General features: G+C 36.2%; 2 protein-coding genes across 3 annotated transcripts in view; one reads left to right on the top strand and one right to left on the bottom strand.

The window, feature by feature from the left end:
- The window catches only part of LOC128212382 (uncharacterized), a 31,132-nt gene extending 19,060 nt beyond the window's left edge, over positions 1 to 12,072 (top strand). For both annotated transcript variants that reach the window (XM_052917817.1, XM_052917818.1), the window contains exons 18-24: positions 927 to 1,060; positions 2,330 to 2,517; positions 4,774 to 4,958; positions 6,219 to 6,341; positions 7,288 to 7,358; positions 7,844 to 8,160; positions 8,627 to 12,072. In XM_052917817.1, the coding sequence (XP_052773777.1) occupies positions 927 to 1,060; positions 2,330 to 2,517; positions 4,774 to 4,958; positions 6,219 to 6,341; positions 7,288 to 7,358; positions 7,844 to 8,160; positions 8,627 to 9,002 (1,394 nt within the window). In that variant the 3' untranslated portion in view covers positions 9,003 to 12,072. The remainder of the gene's footprint in view (positions 1 to 926; positions 1,061 to 2,329; positions 2,518 to 4,773; positions 4,959 to 6,218; positions 6,342 to 7,287; positions 7,359 to 7,843; positions 8,161 to 8,626) is intronic.
- Positions 12,073 to 17,353: 5,281 nt separating this feature from the next.
- On the bottom strand, positions 17,354 to 23,319 carry LOC128210335 (60S ribosomal protein L26-like). The gene is made up of 4 exons (XM_052914618.1): positions 23,241 to 23,319; positions 21,814 to 21,991; positions 20,623 to 20,763; positions 17,354 to 17,516 (listed from the first exon to the last, which is right to left on the bottom strand). Exons 2-4 carry the CDS (start codon positions 21,979 to 21,981, stop codon positions 17,394 to 17,396), a joined length of 432 nt encoding a protein of 143 aa, XP_052770578.1. The 5' UTR covers positions 21,982 to 21,991; positions 23,241 to 23,319; the 3' UTR covers positions 17,354 to 17,393.
- Between the last annotated feature and the right edge of the window lie 1,225 nt (positions 23,320 to 24,544).

Genomic DNA, 24,544 nt, shown 5'->3' with positions numbered 1-24,544 from the left:
ATATCTACTTTTCAAAAAATAATTGGGGGTGGTGGTATTTGAACAGTTACTTATTAAAAGGATTTGCTAGGGAGGTAAATTTACTTTCTTGTATGAACATTTACATCGTAATTAGAAACAAAAACTTGCCAGTCAGGCTCCAATTTCTCGAAACTTCTTAAGCTTAACAGGCTTAAGTAGCTTATTTCAATAAGTCAAAATACATACTGAAATTGATTTTTCATAAATGAAAAATGGTTAATTGTGATTATCATAAACATAATTCCTATCATATGTATAAAAACTCTTAAAGAAGTAGATATTATGCAAATTATTGGGAGACAAAAATAGTGAGCTTAGCTTAATCCTGTTATAAGGGACTTAAAAAGTTTCGAGAAAATGGGGCCTGATGTTGGATAGTAATCTATGACTTGCTGCATTGTCTGCTGTTTAAAGGGACTCACTCATGTTTTGTAAATTGCACTCTTTTTTTTCTGACAAACTATTAAGTGTGGCAAATAATAAGGATTGTTAAAACTAAGACACTGACAGCTTGAATCCTTCAACAAATGTTGATATATGCTCAAATATTGTTTTTGAAGTCGTTTTAAGGTTAAATTAACCCTCAGTTTATATAAGAGTGCTCGTGGGCGAGTGGTTTGTTTTCAATTTTTTATTTTTGCCTTGACTGTATAGGCTTTGGTTCGCTCCCCACCTAAAGCAGGTTTTTATACTTTTATTTGTATTTTTCTTGCGATTTTTGTATGTAAGAGTAAAATAATGATAATATTATTTAGTGTTTTTAGATGCATTACCGCGAAAAATAGAATTTGGTTCAAAACATGAGCGAGTCCCTTGAAATGTCCAATACAATATCTTCTTTTTGAAAAACAGTCAGAGGGGGGTATTCTTCAAGCTAGGTGACATGTTTTGTATTTTTTTCACAGGGTATGTTGGCAAGCCATTGGACAACGCGATTGTAGTGAATGTTTTGACTGGCCATAATGGACATATCACAGACATTGTTATACCAGAGACTTTGGAAACCATCATTACAGCCTCCTGGGATAACACAGTGAAGGTGGGTACACTTCAAGCTTGTATGAAAAAAAAATGAAAGTCAAGGGCACATTTAGTCTTGGATGAAAAGAAGTGGACGTCAAGGGCTCACTAAGTCTTGAATGAATAAAATGAATGTCAAGGGCACACTAAGTTATGAATGAAAAAAATGAATGTCAAAGGCAAGCTAAGTCTTAAAATAATAAATGAATGTCAAGGGCACGCTAAGTCTTGAATGAAAAAAATGAATGTCAAGGGCACGCTAAGTCTTGAATGAAAAAAATGAATGTCAAGGGCACACTTAGTCTTGAATGAAAAAAAATGAATGTCAAGGGCACACTAAGTCTTGAATGAAAAAAAAATGAATGTCAAGGCTATAATTATTCGTCGTTGATTTGACGGTTGGCATGCAAAAGTTTGCAATATTACTGTAACTCTGAAACGATTGATAATTCTGAATCCTTTTCCTAATGGTAGGTCTTTAATCACATGGGGTACTAGTGTAGATCAAGATCAGACTGGTCAATAATGCAATCTGATCCTAATCTACACTGTTTGCTTCATGGTTATAAATAACGTTCTGAATCTAAAAGCCAACAGTGTAGATCCTGATAAGACTGTAAGATGGATGAAAGACTGTAGGATGGATGAAAGACTGTAGGACGGATGAAAGACTGTAGGACGGATGAAAGACTGTAGGTAGGACGGATGAAAGACTCTTGGACGGATGAAAGACTGTAGGACGGATATAAGACTGTAGGACGGATATAAGACTGTAGGACAGATGAAAGACTGTAGGACGGATGAAAGACTGTAGGACGGATATAAGACTGTAGGATGGATGAAAGACTGTAGGACAGATGAAAGACTGTAGGACGGATGTTCTGTATGAGCTGGATCTTCACTGATTAAATCATTACACTGGAGTAAAGGGTTATTGTGATTTTTCGTTGAATAGGTTTACAACACATTTGATCATAAAGTGATTAAGTGCCTCTTTATTATTTTCCCCACATGAAGTTTCAATTTAGTATTTGCGGAATCAATCATCCATTTTATTTTTTTATTAGAAACTGTAAACAAACACATTCATCATAGCGACCGAAACTCTTTGAATAATAGTTTAACTACATCTTTACATTGTCTATTGAAAAAAGGAACAAAACAGTTATTAGTTTTCTATCTCATCTTTAGATCACCTTGATTTGAACAAGAACAGAGGTAAACAAACAATGTATACTAGTATGTGTTACAACAAATGTGTATATGCATTTTCTACAATCAATTCAAGGTATGGGACCTGAAGACAATATTGGAGAACTTCACTTCCGAACTGAAGAAGCTGGAGATGGTGGCCGTACAGACGTCACTGCAGTTAAACGGTGGTGACATGATGGTAGAATTGGAGGATTATGTAACAAAATATCTTCCAGCAAACGATGAGGTGAAACCACAGACCACAACCCTAGCCCTTAACAGGTATTGGAAAGTCAGTCTCTTTAGTTTCCCCCATTCATAAGCATTTATATTTCACATTGGTAGAGTTGAAGGTTCAAGTGATGAAACATCACCCATCTTCTGGTGTGGTCAAACCACAGACCACTACCCTAGCCCTGAACAGGTATTTGAAAGTCAGTCTCTGTAGTTTCACCCATTTGCAAGCATTTATATCTCACATTGGTAGAGTTGAAGGTTCAAGTGATGAAACATCACCCATATACTGGTGTGGTCAACCCACAGACGACTAATTTAGCGGTGAAGAGGTAATGTACAGGCATTTAAAATGTTTTTGACAGCAGGGCTTTTTAATTTTTAATCCCGCCAAAAGGTGAAGGGGATATAGTAATGGTAAGCGTACGTGTTTATGTTTGTGCATGCGTCCTAGTAACCTTGTCAGGATTATTACTTAAAAAGTCTTTGAAGTATTGACTTCAAACTCCATATATATTTGATTGATCTCATTGCAGAGAAGTGTAATGCACAGGAACCATAACTCTTAGTGCAGTGTTTTTTTAGTTATTGCCCTTTGTTAATTTTCATACTTACTTTTTGTCCAGAGCATTTCTTGAAGTCTTTGAGGTTTTGACTTCGAACTTCATATACTGATGGATTTTATTGAGGAGAACTGCAGTTTACAGGGCCCATAACTCTGGTTGCAGTTTTGTTTTAGTTTTTGCCGATTGTGATTTTCATACTTATTTTTTGTCAGGATCATAACTTGATAGGTCCATGATGTATTAACTTAACCTCGCATACAGAAAGACCTCATTGAAGTGAAGTGCAGTACACAAGAACCATAATTCTGGGTGCAGTAATATTTTAGTAATTTCCCTAAGTCCGTCGTCTGTCAACAATTGCTTCAAATGACATCTCCTCCTAACTTCACTGGGATATACCTTGGATGGTGGCCTTTCAAAATTATTAAAAAAATAATAATTCCATACAGCTCTCTGGTTGCCTTTGCAACTGAAATAAACCTTCTTGACAAAATGAGCCATTTAGCTTTATTTGGTGTGTTACATTGTCTAATGGTCCTCTACCAAGTTGATTCAAATTATGGCCTTTAGGTCAAACCTGTAGTCCCAGACCTTTGATATTTGTTATGTAGCCCCATAATTGTGATAGCCCCCTACCAAGTTTGTTCAAGTTATGCTCCTAGGGTCAAAGCTGGCCCCACAACTTTTGACCTACTTTCTTATTTTTGAATCTACAGCAATAAGGGTTGGACCATGTGTACAGTTTTGAAAAGAAATTAAATGATGTCCTTGGATGGCCTTTGATGACCTTGACTGCGACCTTTTGACTTACTTTCTTGTTTTTGAAATTTCAGCAATGAAATTTGGACCATATGTGTACATTTTTAAAAATAAATATCAGTGTTGTGCTTAGATGACCTTGACTGTGACCTTTTTACCAACTTTATTATTTTTGAAGCTTCAGTGATTGAATTTGAACCATGTTTGAAAACTGAAATCTTCTTGACAAAGTTTTCTTAAGCTACATCAATGAAATTTAGATAATGTGTGCAGTTTAGCAAACAAATATAAAATTTGTCCTCGGATGAGCTTTACTGTGACCTTTTGAGCTACTTTAACCATGTGAACAGTTTTAAAAACTATTATCAATGCTGTGCTTTGATGACCTTGATTGTGACATTTTGACTTACTTTCTTATCTTTGAAGCTACAGCAATGAAATTTGGACTATATTTATATATGTGAACAGTTCTGAAAACAAAAATCAATGTTGTGCTTGGACAACCTTATAACAATAACATACTCAATTGTAGTTGTATCACTAGTGGCATAGCTCTCATTAAAAAAAACAACAATGTTTAAAACTTCCTCTCAGGAGAGCGATTTAGGGCCATCATGGCCCTCTTGTTTTAAAGCTTACTGAAATCCTTAAGCCAGTGGCCTCTCCGAACTGCAGAACACTATCTTTTTAAGGATTGGAAGTGTAAAAATAATGTTTTTGCAAGATCTTACTTAGGTAATGTTGTTAGATAGTTGGGTTTATGGTCTTGAATTGCACACTTTGTTTTATACATTGGCATTATTTTTTTTTTGTCTTTTTTGGAAAATGCAAGTCATAGTGTATTGTTTTTTTAGTCAGGATGGAGTGAAAATGTCAGTACAGAAGGTGGAAATGATCAACAGCATGAACTTGGGCGGAAAAATCCAGTTTCAATATGCACGATATATTACAAAGTCAATAACTTTTTTATTAATTTCAGGTCAGGAGAGAGTGTTTATGTTGGTACAGAAAGTGGAAAAGTTCAAGTGTATGACATTGAGTCAGCAAAACCCAGCCTTGCTATTGACACAAACATTGGCGCTGTTATGAAAATGATGCTGTCACGAGATGGGCGTTTTATGATTGTAGCTGGAAGTCAGGATATACATGTGGAAGACTTGCATTGTAAGCATGGGAAGAAGGAGGGTGGGGCAATAGCTTATATTAATTGTTCAGAAGAGAAGAAGGGGGGTAGCTTACCGGTATGTTAAGTGATCTGAAAATTGGAAGGAGGGAATAGCTTACATTAATTGTTCTGAAGAGGAGAAGGGGGTAGCTTAAGTTAAATGTTTTGAAGATTATAAGGGGGAATAGCTTACATTAATTGTTTAGAAGTGGAGATAAGGGTAGCTTACGTTAAGTGATCTGAAGATTAGAAGGAGGGAATAGCTTACATTAATTGTTCAGAAGTGGATATAGGGGTAGCTTACGTTAAGTGTTCTGAAGATTAGAAGGAGGGAATAGCTTACATTAATTGTTGAGAAGTGGAGATGGGGGTAGCTTACGTTAAGTGTTCTGAAGATTAGAAGGAGGGAATACCTTACATTAATTGTTCAGAAGTGGAGATGGGGGTAGCTTACGTTAAGTGTTCTGAAGATTAGAAGGAGGGAATACCTTACATTAATTGTTCGGAAGTGGAGATGGGGGTAGCTTACGTTAAGTGATCTGAAGATTAGAAGGAGGGAATAGCTTACATTAATTGTTTAGAAGTGGAGATAAGGGTTGCTTACGTTAAGTGATCTGAAGATTAGAAGGAGGGAATAGCTTACATTAATTGTTCAGAAGTGGATATAGGGGTAGCTTACGTTAAGTGTTCTGAAGATTAGAAGGAGGGAATACCTAACATTAATTGTTCGGAAGTGGAGATGGGGGTAGCTTACGTTAAGTGTTCTGAAGATTAGAAGGAGGGAATAGCTTACATTAATTGTTCGGAAGTGGGGATTGGGGTAGCTTACGTTAAGTGTTCTGAAGATTAGAAGGAGGGAATACCTTACATTAATTGTTCGGAAGTGGAGATGGGGGTAGCTTACGTTAAGTGTTCTGAAGAGGGGTGGGGGTGCATAGTTTGCATTAATTGTTGAATTTTTCACATTTCTCTAAGTTACAAACATCATAAATAATTCCAACACTTACTTAACTAATGTTAGAATGGTTACTTGGATAAATACACCATACTTGATGTAGTTTAAATCAAGTCAAATGAACCTAGAATTTGTAGAGTAAGACTCCGTTATTTAGGATCAGCCACTTCATACATAATGTAATGTCTCAATATAAGAGTTCAAATATAGAAGCTCATATAAGCTGTATATACTCATATGTGGTGTTAGATTTATTTTTTATCAAAACACATGTGTTACCACTAGTTTTTACATTTTGCTGCAGCTCAACGCCAGAAGACTCTTGAAGGTCGAGGGGAATTCTCTTGTATGGCCGAGGCGAGTAATACTCTAGTGGTTGGGTGTTCTGGCATGGAAGCAAAGGGCAGAGTGTGGAATATTGTCACAGGTAATATAAAGTTAAAAGTTGATGTTTTTCAATAGCCGTGGTGTCTTCTAAGCATTGTTTTTTGTTGTTGTTGTTGTTGCTGTCATCACTTTAATATCGGGCATGACAAAAAAACTGATCCAGATATTAATAGCAAACTTGGTATACATGTTCACAATGGTAATACATACATAGGTAGCATGTCCTATCACCTTGACTTAATATGCCAGATTCACACTTATGCGAAATTTCAATGCCTGGGACAAGTTGCATATGGATAGCCTTCCAAATGTCGAAGCTACAAAATCCCATGTTTTCTGTAGCAATTTTTTTAGTATTTAATCTTGGTTATTTTATCACACATGTTTTTAACAAAATGCTGAAGTAACAATTTATGTAGTTAACATTTCTGAAGGTTCTGTATTTTTGTATTGATATGTCTAATCATTGCTCGACATTTTACTCAGCATTTTGCAGTTAGATGCGACTCGCCTTTATGATTTAAAAGTGATGTAAAAATTCTGAAACAGAAAAAATGCAGCTTTGGCATTTTAAAGTGAGGCCATTGATATGCAGAAAGTACCATCATGTAGTGCTTATCTAAGAAACCAATTTAATCAAAATAGATAGATCTATCTGGCTCTCCTTGCAAACATACCGTTGCATTGGATTTTGTTGATAGTACTTAATGGTCAACAGCTTAAGGAAGTTGCCACTTTTGACCTCACATTATTTTGGGGTCATTTGAGTAGTCAGTTAACTTTAAATAACACCATGTATATTCATACTGAAAGATAAATACTTCCATGAATTTCCATATGGAAAGCTGAATATTTCTATGCGTTTTCATACTTAAGCTAAATAATTCATTGCATTTTCATAATGAAAGCTTATGAATTCAATGTATTTATATACGGATGCGAAACGATAATAAAAAACGAAACAAGTATTTTGTTCAATATTCCAGGAGAGACTCTGAGAGACTTTGAACTGCTATATTCGTTCCAATGTGTGGCAATCAACAGTTCTGGTACAAAGGTATGACATGGGGTCTGGTTTGATTGAGTTTGTTCAATCTCATTTATTTTTGCTTGTTTGGTAATGAAGCCCTTGCAGATCAAATATTTGCAGGCTCAAGGCTTTTTCCCGGGGATATATAGATACTAGTACTGGTGACCATTTGAAGAGTCCAAGAGAACTTTCTCCTGGTGGGGCTCTATTATTTATTTATTTTATATTTTTTAAATTTGGGGTTGTCCGATCCAGCCTGTTTTAGATTTCAAACTTTATGAGACTCTTGAAGAACCATATACCACTCCCATATGTATCCCTTGGGTTTGGTTTCATATATCTTCAGAATCTGTGAGTGTTAAACAAAATTGACACTGCAAATTGATGAGCGCATGTTTTATTATGTTTTATTATTAGCAAATTTCCTAAAAATCTTAAAATACAAAACTGATTTTTTGTTTTGTTTATCAAAATGGAGTTTATAAAATGTCATGCTTAAACTTCTTATGCAGGTGGTGTCATCGATGTTTGAGATTCCGATTGTTGTCGATTTGGAAAACGAAGGAGGGGGTTCCATGATAGAACCGGAGAAGACTGACATCATGATGACAGGAGCGGTTTCCTGCGCTATCAGCCCTGATGATACATTGGCCGCTATGAGTTCCACGGATGGGGCCGTGCGTATAATCGACATGAGCGGGAATTACTTATTTCGACTCCAACAGAAATCATCTGCTGTCGCTCTGGTATTCTCGAAGGATGGAGCGAGTATGTTGTCTGCTGGCTACCGGACTATCTACGTGTGGTCAATTGTTGATGGCAGTTGCAAGTGAGTAGTGGCTGACAGTATTTGCATTGCACAAATTATCAGACATCAGTGTTATTGATTTTGTTGAATGGAATGGCGGTGCAATTAAAATTAGTTTTACATTTCTTTGATAAATCACCTGTTACAAATTTTTGTTAAGAAAATAAATGAGCTGAATTGAACTAATGAGGAACCAGTAGACAATTGAAGTTTTCAAACTTAGATTTGTTTAAAATGTATTAAATTTATTTGCATTCATCAAATCGTTTTATTTGATAAACACTTATATATATAGTTATGGAAGGTAGTTGCAAATAGATTTTATTTGAAACTTTTATAATGTATTTTTTTTCCCTTGTAAACATGTGAAGATTAACGAAAATCAGGAAGTTCAGGTTTTGAAAGTAATTAGACATTATCGGCTATAACATGTATTTCTAATGTGTGCAAATAGTTTAATGTAATGTAAGAACAATTTTATTTACAGGTACAAGTTAGCACGACACCTTGACTTTGTCAATGATATGAAGTTCGACGAAACTGGTCAGTTCCTGGTTACGATTTCAAGAGATAAGCAAGTGATTCTATGGGATTTTGCTAGAGCCGTTTCCATAGCAACCTTCCAGGCCAACTGTCAGGTAAAGGCCGTTGACATAGCAACCGGCGGAAGGTGTGTAGCGTTCATTCCAGAAGGGATAGCTGATTTGGCGATTTTACAACCAAATAAAAGTCTGCAGGATTTATTGGAAGGGAAAGTCAAGCAGCTGAATCTTGGTCCACAAGTTGAGGCCATGGCCTTGACTTTCACCAATCAGAGGAAAGAGAAAACTGGGAAAGCTAGCAAATCTTGTGTTGTCATGTAGTAACAAAAGGTCGGGAACTGTCATGTCATCCACTCAAAATGACCATTTACAAAAACCATGAAGACACCAAGAAATCTAAAAGGCTGTACATTATTTGAATTGGAAGAAACTATTTTGGTTGTCACTTGAAAACGAAAAAGTTCTTTCATGACATGATTTGAGAATCTGTGATAAAAATAATCTGTTCTATCCTTACCAAACTTTAAAATCGAATCTCTTCTTTGGTTTGAAAAGGTTTTTTAGAAAGAGAGGTTTATCTTTTTGGCAGGGGGGAAGAAGTCTATTATTTAATTTTAAAACTATGATAATGTTTGTCTGTTGTACAAATATCTGTGATATTTTTCACTGGCAATACTGTTGTTAAATTTTCAAGCTCAAATTATTGTTATTAATATACACTCTGACACATATCTTTATATACACATTCTTTAATATTTACATACATTTTTGACTTTGTTTAAAGTGTTATCTGTTGTTTATTGTTTCTATATACTTTTGTAGTTGTCGAATTTATGCTTACACATGTACTTGCATAATTATGAAGAAACTAATGAGCAAGGTAGAGCTTGCAGTGCTGTGTATAAGTTTATTTATACTGTTAGTGATATGAGGTTTCTTTGGAGCATAGTGCACAGACAGAATGTAACCCTGGTTAGAGCTACCCTGGTTCTTGAATGTGCACCAGTGTATAGCACTGTCACACGGGATCCCCATTTAACGTCCCTCCTGGAAGACGATAAGTATTTTTATTTAGTGTTGAGGCAGGGAATAGAACCTGTAACCCCTGGATTGACAGTCAAGTGTGTTATCACTAGACCACGGATTCGCCATGTGAATGTTGCAACTATTTATTTACTTTTGCACTGGATGTTACATTCTTAGCTCGACTATTCGAAGAATAGGTAGGCTATACTACTCGCCCTAGCGTCGGCGTCGGCGTCTGGTTAAAGTTTTAGGGCAAGTTGGGATTTTCACTTATAAGTCCAATACCCTACATTCAATTGACTTAATACTTCACGCAGTTGTTCAGGGCCATCACATGATGAGGTTAGATAACTCCATATCATTCTTTACACAGATTATGGCCCCTGATTGACTATGGAACTTAGGTTAAAGTTTTAGGGCAAGTTGGAATATTTATTAATAACTTCTATATCCTTTGTTTAATTGACTTAATACTTCACACAGTTGTTCAGGACCATCACACAATGAGGTTACATAACTCCATATTATCCTAAATACAAGTTATGGGCCCTGATTGACTTAGGTTAAAGTTTTAGGCCGGTTAAAGTTTTAGGGCAAGTTGGGATTTTCACTTAAAATTCCAATACCATTCATTGAATTGACTTAATACTTCACACAGATGTTCAGAGCCATCACATAATGAGGTAAGATAACTCCATATTATATTTTATACAAATTATGGCCCCTGATTGACTATGGAACTCAGGTTAAAGTTTTAGGGCAGGTTGGGATATTGTTTAATAACTTCTATACCCTTCATTCAATTGACTTAATACTTCACACAATTGTTCAGGACCATCACCCAATGAGGTTACATAACTCCATATCCTTAATACAAGTTATGGCCCCTGATTGACTTAGGTTAAAGTTTTAGGCAAGTAAAAGTTAAGGGCAAGTTGGGATTTTAATAAAAAAAACTTCTATACCGTTCATTAAATGCACTTAATAAAATTCAAAATTATTTACGACCATCTTACAACAAGAAACATAACTCCGTTTTAAGCCTAAATACAAACTATGGCCCTTGAATTATATATATATTTTATTTTTTTTTAATTTCCTTTGAAAGGCATATTTGTATATTCTTAACCACATTTTCATAATGGGAAATCAAGTTTTTTAAATGACTTGCGTCATTGTTTGGGCGGCTGGTGGGAGGGCAGCATCAACGTCACCTTATGTATCGAATAATTTTAGTTAGGTTTGACATAAAGAGACCAAACTTGGTATTATTACATCGTTATTGTATTCTAAGTCAAAGCGGCGTAGTCGAGCGCGCTGTCTTAGGACGGCTCTTGTGCTATTAGAGTTTCATGGAATACATTATATTGTAAAATACATGTTCATGTACATAAGTGATTTGTTTGTTTCTTAAATTTGTACATCAGTAAATACATAATTAGCCATTTTTATCATATATCTAAATGTATCTATCGTTTGTTGTTCTTTTTTAGCTTAATACCTTTGCAAATTACTGTATTAGTGATTGTTCATAGTGTATTGCACTAAGTGTTTCATTTTTGTAATGATATTTTATGGAGTAAAGTATTGTGTCAAGTTCATATATGCAAAACCAATAGTAAATTTACTAATATATACATACATTTTTATTTCTTCTTAGATAATCTGATTTGTAAATTTGCTCGATTGTTGCCATTTCTACCTAAATGTAGAACCATATATTTGTTTTATTCTCATTTTTAAAACTGATAACCTTGCAGTTATTAATAACTGACTATATTTGTGATTGTTCATATACACTTGATTGTTTGTAAATACATGATTTTTGCCATCATTTCAACTGTCACAAGGTTTTTATTGTGTTTCTTGACATTGCATTGATTTATGCATGTACATTTTTTTGTACATTTACTTACATGTGAATGCAAAGTGATAATTTTGATACCTCAGCTTTTACATAGGTAATACTCATCATTTTCTACAATTTCCCAGTGAATACATATTTTCGAGTGTAGGATGATATCCGCCCCGGATGATTGCCCCCCCCCCCCAGACATTAGCCCCTAGGACCATATCCCCCCGGATGTACAATCACAAGACATGGTATATAGACCAAATGAACGACAGACCTATGAAAGTATGCAAACCTACATGTATATGACCCGTCTTCTTCGAACGTCGCAAACCAAAATCCATCATATTCTTCCACTGCAAACAATGTTGATCTTATGAAATGTCGAATATAGGGCCCTTGCACGTGTATGTGTGATGCATTATGTCAGGGCACGGTTTACATATATTAACAAATGTTATTTATATTATACACTCTTATGCTTGAGAATAAAATGTTTTGTATCGTTCTATACCAGGTTGTTTTGTTTTCAATTATTTTTATAACATGATGAAGAACCGATAAAGCGTTTATAAATAAACCATCTTAGTGTGGTTAATTCAGTGACAATAACTGAGCTCAAAATTGGCAAATTTAGGAGAATGCTGGTCACAAAAGTAGAACCAGCAATGTTATCCGTACTTAACACGGAATCAAGGCAAACAACGTTTTCCATCTTTTAAAAGACGGACATTAAAAAGCTGAAAAATCCATGTTGGTAAAACTCGATTTTTACGTCTTTGCGTTACATGAAAATGAGGAATTGTAACACAGAAACAAATATCTGAATTATTATTATATATGGGTTTCAATTAAATTTCAATAGGGATGTTTTGCAAACTGTTCATATCTGATTGTTATCTATTACATCGTAGCTGGTGACACTCGCTCCCTACTACCACCCCAACGCCGTGGGAACTAGTCATTTCGTACCCTGACCATTTCGTACCCTTCAATTTTTGGTCATTTCGTACCCTTTGGATAGTCATTTCGTACCCTATATTTTATTTATATTTGAAGTTATTTTATGATATGAAAAACAGTAATGGAATGAAGAAAGACTGAATTAGTTTACATGTATATGAAAAAAATCTGAAACGAGTATTGAAGCTTCTGATTTCATTAGTAAATTCTTTAATGAGGTGCTAATCGAGGTGCGAGACAACTTTAATTTCATCAGTCGGACGGATTTATAATAATCAAGACCTGTGAAGTAACTTGTGGTGTCACTTGTTTATTTTTTTCAATACTTTTGACATGACAATTATATCTCCAATGAGGTAATATTTCAGCCACTGGCATAAACAATTTATTCCTCTTTTGCCAAACCTATATCTGCTTCTCAATTCTTCGTCGTTTAGCATTTCGTTAAGATTGGAAGCTTTGAGTTTTCTATTTTTCCTTCCAACATTTACCAAAATCCAACAACGGCAGCCATTTTGGTTTCGGTCAGCTGATTTGTTAAAATTTAAAGTACATATGGAGGTACTTTAAATATTTCGTTAACTTAATAACGACTGATTTAACGATTTCGTTATTGTTAAAATTTTCAACAACCGAAATTTAGCAAAATCAACTTAACGAAGGGATTTTACGAAAATATTGCGATTATCGTCAATTTAACGATTAACTTAATCGTTATGTTGTAACGAATGTTCCAACAACCGGGCCAATTACAACAAACAGCTATATCAATGAGAAATAAATATTCCAAATAGCACAGTTATATACATAATTTAACGTTAGCAAGAAAATGAAAAAGAAAATATTCAACACCAAATTACATTCAAGTCGTAAAAAATAACAACGGCACAGTAGTGTCGTTGCCGTAGCTACTGCAGAACTCTTCCCTGGTATTGCTGCTCCCCTCGTTTTCCTTACTTATTCATCGGCCTTATCAATCACCAATCGAAACACACACAAAATAGTTTCCTTAGCAAAACAAACAAACTATCATAAACTAACGTGCTGGGTATACACCATCTGTATACGGACTAAAACCCATGCGACGTCTCCATAGGACACAGATGCCCCCATTTCCAGCCTTGTCATAAACGCAACAGCCATTAATGTGTTTTCTTCCATATGTGGGGTACTGACTAAAACGCACTTACAACTTTCCATTTGAAATATACCAACATACCATAGTGTAACATTATCTTTTATTTTGAACCAAAGATATATTTAAAGTGAAATACATTTTCTTCTGCTTTTGGTAACAGTGACATTGGCCTCGAGGCTTGACCCCCAGGTGTATATTTCATACTGCTTAACATTCTTGTAAAGTTTCATCACTCTGGCTAATACACTTTTGGGGCCATATCTCTGCATCTATTGGGCCTGCATCCACGACTTAAACCATTTTTCAGCTTTTCGTTTGTTTCCATGCCGATAAATTACAACTGTATCCACGTATACCACACACTAGTTATTGAACGTTGCCATTGACAACATGATACGAAGCAACTACGTCACTAAGTATCCTCGTGATTGAAATTACACAACCATTCATATAATTATATACTTAAAAATGTGGGTGCAATACATATTATGCACCAGTCAATTGTAACCACGACCCCCCAGGTCCGGGGTATACCGGGGATAGCCGGGAAAATAGGACGTGTTTTTACTTTCCAGGTGGCCCCGCAGTGCCGGGTGAATGCGGTGGTTTTGTCTTCGCGCCCAATATAGCAGGGAATTGGGCCTTACTTAGGGTCCCTGGGGAGCGGGGGCATTTAGCGGGGGGGGTTTACTTGCAGTTGGTCCCCGCAGGGCGGGGATTTAGCCCGGGCTTGGCTGGACAGAAAGTCATAGTCCCCGCTTTTCCCCCGGACCCGGGGGGCGTGGTTACAATTGACTGGTGCATTAATTACTTCCACAACGAAATCGCTAGGGGCAACCCTGACGATGGTTGTACATTGATTATAACAAGTAGTCATGATAACGCCTAAGTCAATGATTATCGGCGGTTTTGGCAACTTTACGCTGGGTTTAAAGTATAAGACGTTTATTTGTTAATTGACCATAAGAGTCTGCGTCCGCTTATCATAGGTGAAACTTGGATCCTCAGACACTTTTTTTCTTATGGAATAAATGAATATATACTTAATCGTATAAATCTAATAAATTAATTACACGTTATTGTATCACAATTAAATTACATTGGATACAATAGTCGATGATCAGACAGCATTGCCTTCTGCCGCCACATTCGTAAGTAAACAATCTTTCTGTTCGGAGCGCTGTGGATGATAACATATGTATTTTCCTTCAATTTACATTAATATAAAGGAATATTGCGTTTAAGCTTCGCTAAGTTGCGCGTAACGTAACGTACTGGTATGTGACGTCATACGCTAGGTTTGTCACGCAAGGGGAGATACTGATCATTACTACCACCTTATTACGTCTCTTTACGATGACTACGGAGACCTCCGCCGTCGGAATGATGAATAAAAAAGGTATTTTATGTTGTATTCTATGTGTAAACGAAACATACCAAAAGTGGTATGAATACTTTGATTTCGAATGTTTAATAAAACGAGCCGTTTACTTCAAAAATAAAGTTTTGTCTAGTGACTTGAAGAGTATTTTTTGATGTTATAAATATCAATGTTAGTGAACTCGGAACAAGCGCTTTTTAAATTATTGTATTTGTAAAAACAATGTACGCTTGTTTACATTTTGACAGACGTCCGAGATGCCGAAGACAAAAAAGTGAGTAATGAAGTTATAGACATACCTAAAGGTGACATTTCTGCAGAGACAGTTCCCAGTCGCACGAGTAGCCTCCGGAAGCGGAAGCCGGCAGTCAAGCGATCTCGTCGAGCGTTGAAAGACCATATATCAGAACATGAACGCAACCTGACCGCGTTGAGCGGAACTACGTGCAGAACAATCAACTGCAAGCTCCAACAATCCCTCATAAACACTGACGATGCAACGCTTCTCGGCGACATGCACGCGTTCGGGATCGCAGCGGATGGCTTCCACGTGAAATCAGGTCACGTGTTCCAGTACGCAGGAGAGCTGGTGTTTCCGGAGACGGTGGACTGGCGGCCGTCGTCCATGTGTCCTAGCCCACAGGACCACGTACTCAGGATCACGCGCCAGGGTCATGTGCTTCCCTTGGCCTGTCCAACGTGTTGGAGCGTTCTGAGGAACAGGCAGCCATAGCAACTCCATGTGCACGTGCGCGATATTCCATCCTCGATATACACAATTAGTCACTGCCAATCGACCGGCATGAGCGACTCTTATACGTTTGGTGTCCATTCGCATGAATTCTAATAAAATTGTATTGACATTCTTTATAATAGAATCAATTGATATCAAACAAGCTTGCAACTAGTGTTGTTGATTGTCTCGATGTTTACCAACTATTACTACGGGCGTATAGCCAAAATAAATTACGAAAATTAATAAATCACAATACTATTTGACAAGCAAACTAAACAAACAAGCATCATGTTGGATGGTCTTAGGCTAGGGCTTGGCATCAAAACGTTTCAACAAGCCTTGCTTAAGAAAATGCAGTATTTGAGCAAGCCCGGAATGCATTTTACCAGTGCATGGCTTTGGTCTTGTGCTAATTTCGTCCTCTGCTTAGCAGAGTACTAAAATGGCCAATAAATGGAGTAGTTTTTTTCATGAATTGATATCAAATAGGACAGTAATGAATGACGCAACGCCATTAGTCTAGGACTGGTCAAGCGGTAACCCCATCTCCGGATTCCGTTGCATATATTAATCAATGTTAACAGGCTGTCGACTTGATATATATGTTACGATGTTAGGTGATATGATCTGGGAAAGCATATTAAGGTTGCCTTTGCCCCGTATATCCCGTTATCGGTGTACCTACTACACCCCCCCCCACACACACACACACTTATATAATTGTTCATCTCAGTACAATACATAAGAATATTTGTTTCGAACATGTGTTCTATTAATCGGACACTAAAACTGTCTGGAAAATGAAGTACATAGATGTTAACATTTTGACCACGTTTCATGACGAAGGGCGGAAAAAGTTGGCTTCACGTGTAAACAAGGTTTGTCAAACTTTTGACCTACTGACCTAAATTTCATCCATACGCACACTGGTAGTTGAATGAAAATGAGGTTGAAATGTGGCCCCCAAGCGGATATACCGCCATTTATAAAGCATGCACGCCAAGCTTATCCTAGTTGTTCTGTGACGTGTTGGGCGCTGCGCTTCTCGTGGTGTGAATCTAAATAGGGCTTTTGTGAAATGTTTGGCTACTGGTAACTTTGACCTTTTACATGCGTGACCTTTGAATTTCAATTAAGGAACGATTCCATAACACACGAAATTCGCAGTTACTTCAAAACATCCTGTGCATGAGGATTATCCTGGATATGCCCATACCAAATTAGAGGCCGACCCAAATACATTCCGCACAACATTCTTGATTTAATGATTGATTACCCAACTGTAACCACTATTGACAATAAAGATAAATATATATCAAAGCCAAGTCTTTATCCAGGTGCATTTGCTCATCTAGAAGCATCATTTAAATAATTATAGAGGTGTCCATTTGTTAACTTATCATTAATTTATGACGCATTTTTTACCTATATCAGGCTGGTAAGGCTTCAAATCCATTCAGGGAGCACAACTAGCTAAAGATGATTAACCTTATCCCTGTTATTCCTTAGTGAGTAGTTGCAATCATTAATAAAACTTTTTACCCAATGATTCCTGTTGCATTTAAAGACAATAGTGTTCTGCTTTTTTTCTCTTTATTAGGGCATTACATATTAATTTATGATGTTTCCATGATGGTCTCCTCTGTGTGTTTGCCCTTGTCAGCGGACTGTCTGGCCTTGGCTTTGCGCTCCAGAATCTTCTTGCGGTCCTTATCCATCTTCAACTTGACTATCACCACCTGAAACATACATCAGTGATTAAGTGCCAAGTCAGAACTTATATCTATATAAAAATCAGTTTGCTTCTGTCCCCAGTTGCTTGACTTTCTGGAATTGAGTTTATTGATTTAAAGATGCACTCTTACTCCCAAATAAAATTTACTATAATAAATAATATTGTTTTAATAATCCAAAAAGGATGAATAAATGTCGAATACAATGGTTCTTATGAAGGATACAGAGTTTACTTTGATAGAAATGAGCATAAATCACGGTATTTCTAGCTTATGAGACTATAGTAGACCACATTAAATCTTTTAGCATTCACTTATCATTTAATATTTTTGCGCTTTACACCATTCAATTCACGGTTACTATCTCGTTATCAGTAATTAATATTTTCCATAAATGCATTATTTAGTAAGTAGTCAAAGATTTATCACTCAAAATTTATGTTTGTTATACATGGTTATGTATTGATTTTGAATAAGAGTGTCACTTTAGAACGGATTATACCAATTGTAAATTAACCTTCAGCTTATCTTTAATTTGTAAAATCAGAAAATTCTTTTTGGCTTATTTTTATTAGACTCTCTTGTAGGATTCTGAGAAACCAGCTATAATTTTTACGAATATAATGGAGCAGGATCGCTCAATTTCGAGGACAACGTAAGTGCGTTGTAAAAGAAATCCAATATTTTTTCCCATGATGTGCGCGGAATGTGTGTCCATGAAGCCTTTACATTTTTTTTGCTGTGAGAATCCATTATTAGGTTTTGATTGTCTTAATATTGATATTGGCAAATTGAATGATTACAATTCACAAATCAAACTGTTGAGTTTAAACTCAACCTTTTCGACTTTGATGAACTTATGAAACAATTCACAGCTACAAAATTATTGTACTGATCTGATGGACTGGCATCAAAGTATTACAGCTGATTTTCCATGTGCAAGTTTGAGTTTAAATTATATCCTTCCACATTTAATCAATAATTGAGACATCAAATGTCAATTACAATCTTGTGAAAGTGAACAGTTCAAGGCGTGCGAGTTTTCCCCCAACATAACAAAATTTAGTAATCAGGACATACCTGAAGCATTATAAATAAGTACTTTAATACTCAATACAAAAGTGAATTGTTAAATGGGAAAAAACTTCCTTTAGTTTAGTTTCAGAATGTCATATGGGGTGGATTGTATAATGAATACAGTAATGAATAAAAGAACCCTTTTCAAGTACCGGTATATTGTTGCATGTCTATACACCCACTTATTTTTTTCCTATATAATTGAAATTTCGAGGGGGGGGGGGGGGGGTCTTAATTGATTTGTACTTTAATGAGCTGCAAGAGTATGGTGCCCTACAAACACCAGAAGCACAATTTAAAATTAAAAGACTTCCATCAATTTAACTGCAAAAATACTCCTTTTGACCTTATAAACGCAAAGTAGGCGCCGTTTAAGGTACCGTTTATATAGTCCATTGGTAAAATCATTAAAAAATTGTATGTTTTAATATTAATATCATTTAACTGGAGCACTGAGAAGTATCATAAAGCCATGACAAAATAATCCTGGTTAAGACTCAACAGGCAAGTAGGTAGGTTGTTGACATTCAAATGGTAAAAACAACTATTACAATACACAAATAGAATGAAAACAAAACACATCTAAGGAGCTGGAAATGATAAAATAAAGCAAAATCAGTGAAGTAAAACAGTGTTTAAGACAATAGGCTGATTGTCTAGAACTATGTTAAAGTTAGCAACATTGCTGTTAACTTCCAATTTACCCGGTTAAGTTCCATGGACAAACATGGGATATGCAGTACTTCTTACATATTTGTGACATTATCATTGAATTGTTGAGGTGAAATCCGCTAAGATGGCTGATGCAATGTATTTTTCAAAGCAAATTGGGGGTTTTCCTCCTTGAGAGGTAGGCTTTTTAACTGGAACCCGATGCTAAACGTAGAATCTATTTGGTTTGGCTCTTAAGTTGAAACTTGGAACAGGGTTTCATTTATTAATTATTAACAGTTGAATAAAAGATGCACCTAGAAAATTATTTAAGTCAGACTGAGTAATGGGCTTTACTGTAGAAGGCTGATAATGAATGTTTCAGGAAACATGTGTATCAAGTTTCATTTGGATATCTTGGAGCGGCTTTTAAGTTGTTGCCAAGGTTTAACTTTTTGCACTGTGTTGAGGACACCAATGGCAGGCGAGCATTGAAAAACAAACTAAAAATGTGTACTGGTATGTTCATTTGGATAAAGAACATGACTATGGACATAGCACAAATACATCTAGGCACTAGATAGGGTATTTATACAGTGTTTTCCCCAGCCATTTAGTTTGATTGAGAAATCCAATTTTGCCTAGAACTAAGCAAAAATGTTACAAAAAAATATTTTTATTTAAGAGTACACAAACTTATTCGTTAAAGGCAAAAATAATAGGTTAATGCAGAAGAATTTTGTTTATGTTAGGTGTTATCATGTTTCAACTCATTTGACTTTCATGCTAAAAAAAGGCATACGATTTAGGTAGTACAGATAAAAAATATGAGCCTTATAAATGTTTCTATCAAATTTATACTAAGCTACGTTACCAGAAACTCCAGACCACAGTTACAAAAGTGGAAAATGTTGCTAATATTATTTTATCTGTACCTATATCATGTTTTTGTTTTGTTTTGATCATTACAGTCAAATGAGTTTAACATGATAATGCATTGAAAATAATAAAATAATTGGCATCAACCTCTAGATATTGTGTGCATTCAAACAAATCTGGAATTTTAATAACTTATTTGAGGAAAAAGTATGTTTCAGACTTGGGAATAAATTGGTCAGGAAAAGACAACATAAAGAGCAATAAATAGTTTAAACTCAAAATAAATTCGTCAGATCTAGTCTATTAGAAATTATTTGATTTCGCACACTTTTTGGCCCAATTGCAGTACACAAAATAATTAAAAACATTATAAATGACAAACAAAACTTGCCAAATGATGAAAGAAAAAGCAGAGTCAATACAAGTGATGAAGATGTACACAATCACTATCCATTTAAACTAGTAAAAGATTAGGGTGTATGATTTTTACAGAAACTGCACTCACTTTGGAGGGATGGATGCCGACATTGACAGAAGCTCCATTAGCCTTTTCTCTCTGTATTCTTTCAATATAAATGACAAACTTCTTTCGGTAGCAGGAGACAACTTTTCCAACTTGCTGTCCTTTGTAATGACCACGGACAACCTAAAATTGAAACTCGGATAAGACACACTATTTTGACATCACTTAGAAAATACTATTACAAAAGAAAGTAACTTTCAGTAAACAAATAAGCACTGAATGTATAAGACTTCAGATAAGTAGCCCATTTGGTGCAATATGACTCGATCCTGCAAACACAGCATAGTGTGTTTAAATGCCATGAGCTACATGAGATAGAAGTGACTGCAATTCACATTTAGACACTGGCGGAGTTGAAGAAATAGTAGGAGATATAAGGAGATCAGGTGCCATACCCTAGCTCTTCTAGAAGAGAACCCTTAGTTCTTTTAGTTTAAACGTTATATATTTTACAACACTTGTGAAGAAAGCTGTGATAGCTTATACAAAGTCCCTCTCGTTGGCACGATGTTGCGCAATAGTGTGGTCTTGTGTTGTGGGGAAAAATGGGAGTACCCAGAAAAAACCCACTTGTCCAGCATGGTGACCACTAACAAACCTTAGTTCTTTTACTAGCCCATTGTAAAGCATCTATACATGGGAAATAGATTTCAAGGGTTTAACCAAATTATTTTGTAAAACATGACACATTCTGGGGTTGACCTTTCACTTCCAAAGCAGGCTCTACCACTGAGCGATCAGGTCAGTCATCAAATATCATTGACATTTTTCTAAGCATTCAACAGCCAGCTAATCCCAGGTAAAACCTCCGCCCTGCAGAGACGAACTGATGGCAAAATCCCCATCAAATGCCCCCGCACCCCAGGGACCCTTAAGTAAGGCACATTCCCCCACTTTATTTGGCGTGAATACAAAACCACCACATTCACCCGGCACTGCGGGGCCCTTGGGAAGGTAAAAACATGGCCCACTTCCCTGGATATCCCCGGTATACCTCTGGACCTTGGGGGGCAATGGTTACAATTGACTGGTGCATAAGGATGACCCATATGCAAATTCCCCAAATATATGCTATAAATGTACATATTGTTCAACATGTTGATTTACAGTAGATAAGTAAATTCATAAATAATGTGCAGATCTACAACATAATCACACATCACCGTCAATTACCTGTACTTCATCATCTTTCCTGATGGGAATAGATCTGACGTTGTACTTTTGTTTAAGCTCCTTAGACAGTGGAGAGCTCATGAGCTTCCTACGGATATGTGAGGGTGCGTTGAAATGGCGCAACCTGTTCTTCCTCCGTGAAGAGGACGTCATTTTGTTGAACTTCATGTTGGTGGCCCTGAAAGATAGATGTTTGTTTAAACAACAGTTACTTGTTATCTACGGACAGCCTGAAAAAAGTTCCAAATGCAGACAAACACTTGCAGTAGTGAAATGGTTTGCAAAATTGTTATTTAAATTCTTATATGGCTTAAATATTCTAAGGCAGAATGTTTTGGTACGATTTAAGGACTTGAGACTTGCTAGTTAAATGTCAATTATGATCATTAAATCAAGTAGTCCAAATAATTGTACGTTGACGGATTTTTTTTTAGATTTTTGATATGGCAAATCCTTCACGTACAAATTGTTTAGTATCAAAAGTGGGTAGTTGTTCCGATCAGGATTCCGGGTTAAAGCATATAGCGTCTATAAAATATCATAAAAACAAGAAATATTACCAGATAATGTTATTTTATATTAGTTCCGTACGCACACAAAAAAATATCCAACTTATAATTATGAGTTTGACGGCTTTTCTTCATTTCATTCTGTCAAAACATAACGATATATACATGAAGGGCACCTGCAAGGCTTCAGGGCACAGTTTTAAATCGCTCGGAACATTTCGGACATGGCCGAGTTGTTACGAGTGTATAACAAGGTCTATCTCGAAGGTTTGTCGGAGGAGGCCGAGTTATTACGATTGTATCGAGTTGTTCCCCTTCGCATAATTGTTATTTGTGTCAGTCAACTTTCGTTTTATTGGAGAGGTAAACAACTTGTTTTAATGCATTAAATGCTTGTTTAGTGCAAAATAACATTTCACTTACATGGTAAAATATGAATTTAACTCTTTATGTTCAATTTCAACCATAAAATACTTCACTTAAAACAATTTCAATATTTTTAAAACACCCCCGTTTTTTGCACATTCCCGTTTAGACGTTAGGGATTGGAAGAATCCCGTATAACACGTCTATTATTTTAGACTATAAATCAAGTTGACATTTAGCCTAAACATGAAATAATTCTTTCTTAAGATCAGCAACAAAAAAGACTAACTACGACGTGCTACGACGTGCTAAGAAGGCTTTAATTTCAAGTGACCGAGATGTTTAAGTCAGTTTTCTGACCACAATTTAGCATCACTTAAAATGTTTTTAATAATCATATGTGTATACTATTAACAACCAATATTCTAAAGTCACTCTGAGGTTAATCAGTTAAAAGAAAGTATAAGGATACTGAGTATTAAATTTAATATTGAAATTGTACACAACGACTGAGGATGTAGTCGAATATTTGTAAGTAATGCCAATATGTACCAGGTTTGTTGGGTTTACACCGGAAAAGGAAGTAGCAGTTGGTGTAAGATATTAATTTTTGTGAATATTGCAAGGAAGGTTACTTACCACTATTAACATAACGCCTTATTTTTCAGATGTGGAAACCTGTCATATTTTTAAATTAGACGGAACATGAGTTACGCGGGATTTCAAAATACTATTTCATCTCCGAATTTTCGAGAACATAGCCCTTGGTCCGTTGACGGTTTTAACCATAAGCCATTTTTTTTCTTTTTTCAAATAAGTTTGTGCTTGTCTTGAACGTATAATGGAAATGAGGGGTTTTGGAATCTGGACGAAATTCTTCCCGATATGTATCTGTTTGTAAATACTAAATTGTCGTCTTAAACTGTGCATCTTTCCTTTACTTCAAAATCGACATAACATATTTGTTTGATAATTAAGTGGTTTGCCGGAGTCGTATGCGGTGCGTATCGCGGCATGATGGTTTCTACATGTATATTCTTAGACAGATAATAGTATGTACATGTACATATAGAGGTTTTTGAAACACTGTTTCGTTATTAGCGAGCCGGTTTATGTAATAGATACATTACGAGTTTTCTTCAAAAGTTTAATAGATAAATAGAAATATTTTCCGAAAGATAAACATTAGATTATTATCATGGCCTTTCTAAATACCATGTATCGGCTAGTGGGATTACTCGAAATTCTCGTGCACGGTCCGCTTACAACCGTAAGAAGACAATTTTGTAAAAGCTCTGCTGGGGGTATGGTCGTATAAAGCCACACAGTCGTGTAGTGTCCGCCTGCAGAACGATGGGTCGTGGTTGAGATTTCAACCGATAGCCAATTGTATAGACAAGTTTACCCATGTATATATTTTACCGGCGGTAAATTGGCAGTAAGTACATGTTGTAACATTGGCTGCGGATAGCAATTGGCAGTCCGCTAAATTTTCCGACCAACGTAAACCGTCTCCGTGGCCCAGTGGTGAAGGCGTCCGCCTACGGAGCGGGAGGTCGTGGGTTCGATCCCTGACCGCGTCCTACCGAAATACGTTAAAGGTTGGTACAAGTAGCTCCCTTGCCTGGCGCTTGGCATTTAATCGGTAGTGCTTGGAAAAATGGTGTACTCAGTACTGGTTTAACCCCGGAAAGTTGTACCCCGTGTATCGGTGCTTTACACAGAGCACGTAAAAGAACCAAGGGGTCTCTTTGAAACAGAGCTATGGTATCGCACCCGGACTTCCTTGTATCATGCCACTGTCTCTTCTGCGTGATGTCCCTTCAGCAAAAACAAAGGACCCCGTTGGAAATAAG

The sequence above is a fragment of the Mya arenaria genome, chromosome 12, assembly GCF_026914265.1.
Source record: "Mya arenaria isolate MELC-2E11 chromosome 12, ASM2691426v1".
NCBI lineage: Eukaryota > Metazoa > Mollusca > Bivalvia > Myida > Myidae > Mya > Mya arenaria.
Note: the sequence above shows the minus strand (reverse complement) of the source record. Positions and strands in the feature narration are given on the sequence as shown.

What these genes read in the sequence shown, in the direction of transcription:
- LOC128210335 (XM_052914618.1), bottom strand. Translation starts at nt 21,981, where the DNA reads ATGAAGTTCAACAAAATGACGTCCTCTTCACGGAGGAAGAACAGGTTG. An exon ending in GGAAAGATGATGAAGTACAG is followed by an intron (nt 20,764 to 21,813) that starts GTAATTGACGGT and finishes TTTCAATTTTAG; the next exon opens with GTTGTCCGTGGTCATTACAA. An exon ending in TCGGCATCCATCCCTCCAAA is followed by an intron (nt 17,517 to 20,622) that starts GTGAGTGCAGTT and finishes TGTATGTTTCAG; the next exon opens with GTGGTGATAGTCAAGTTGAA.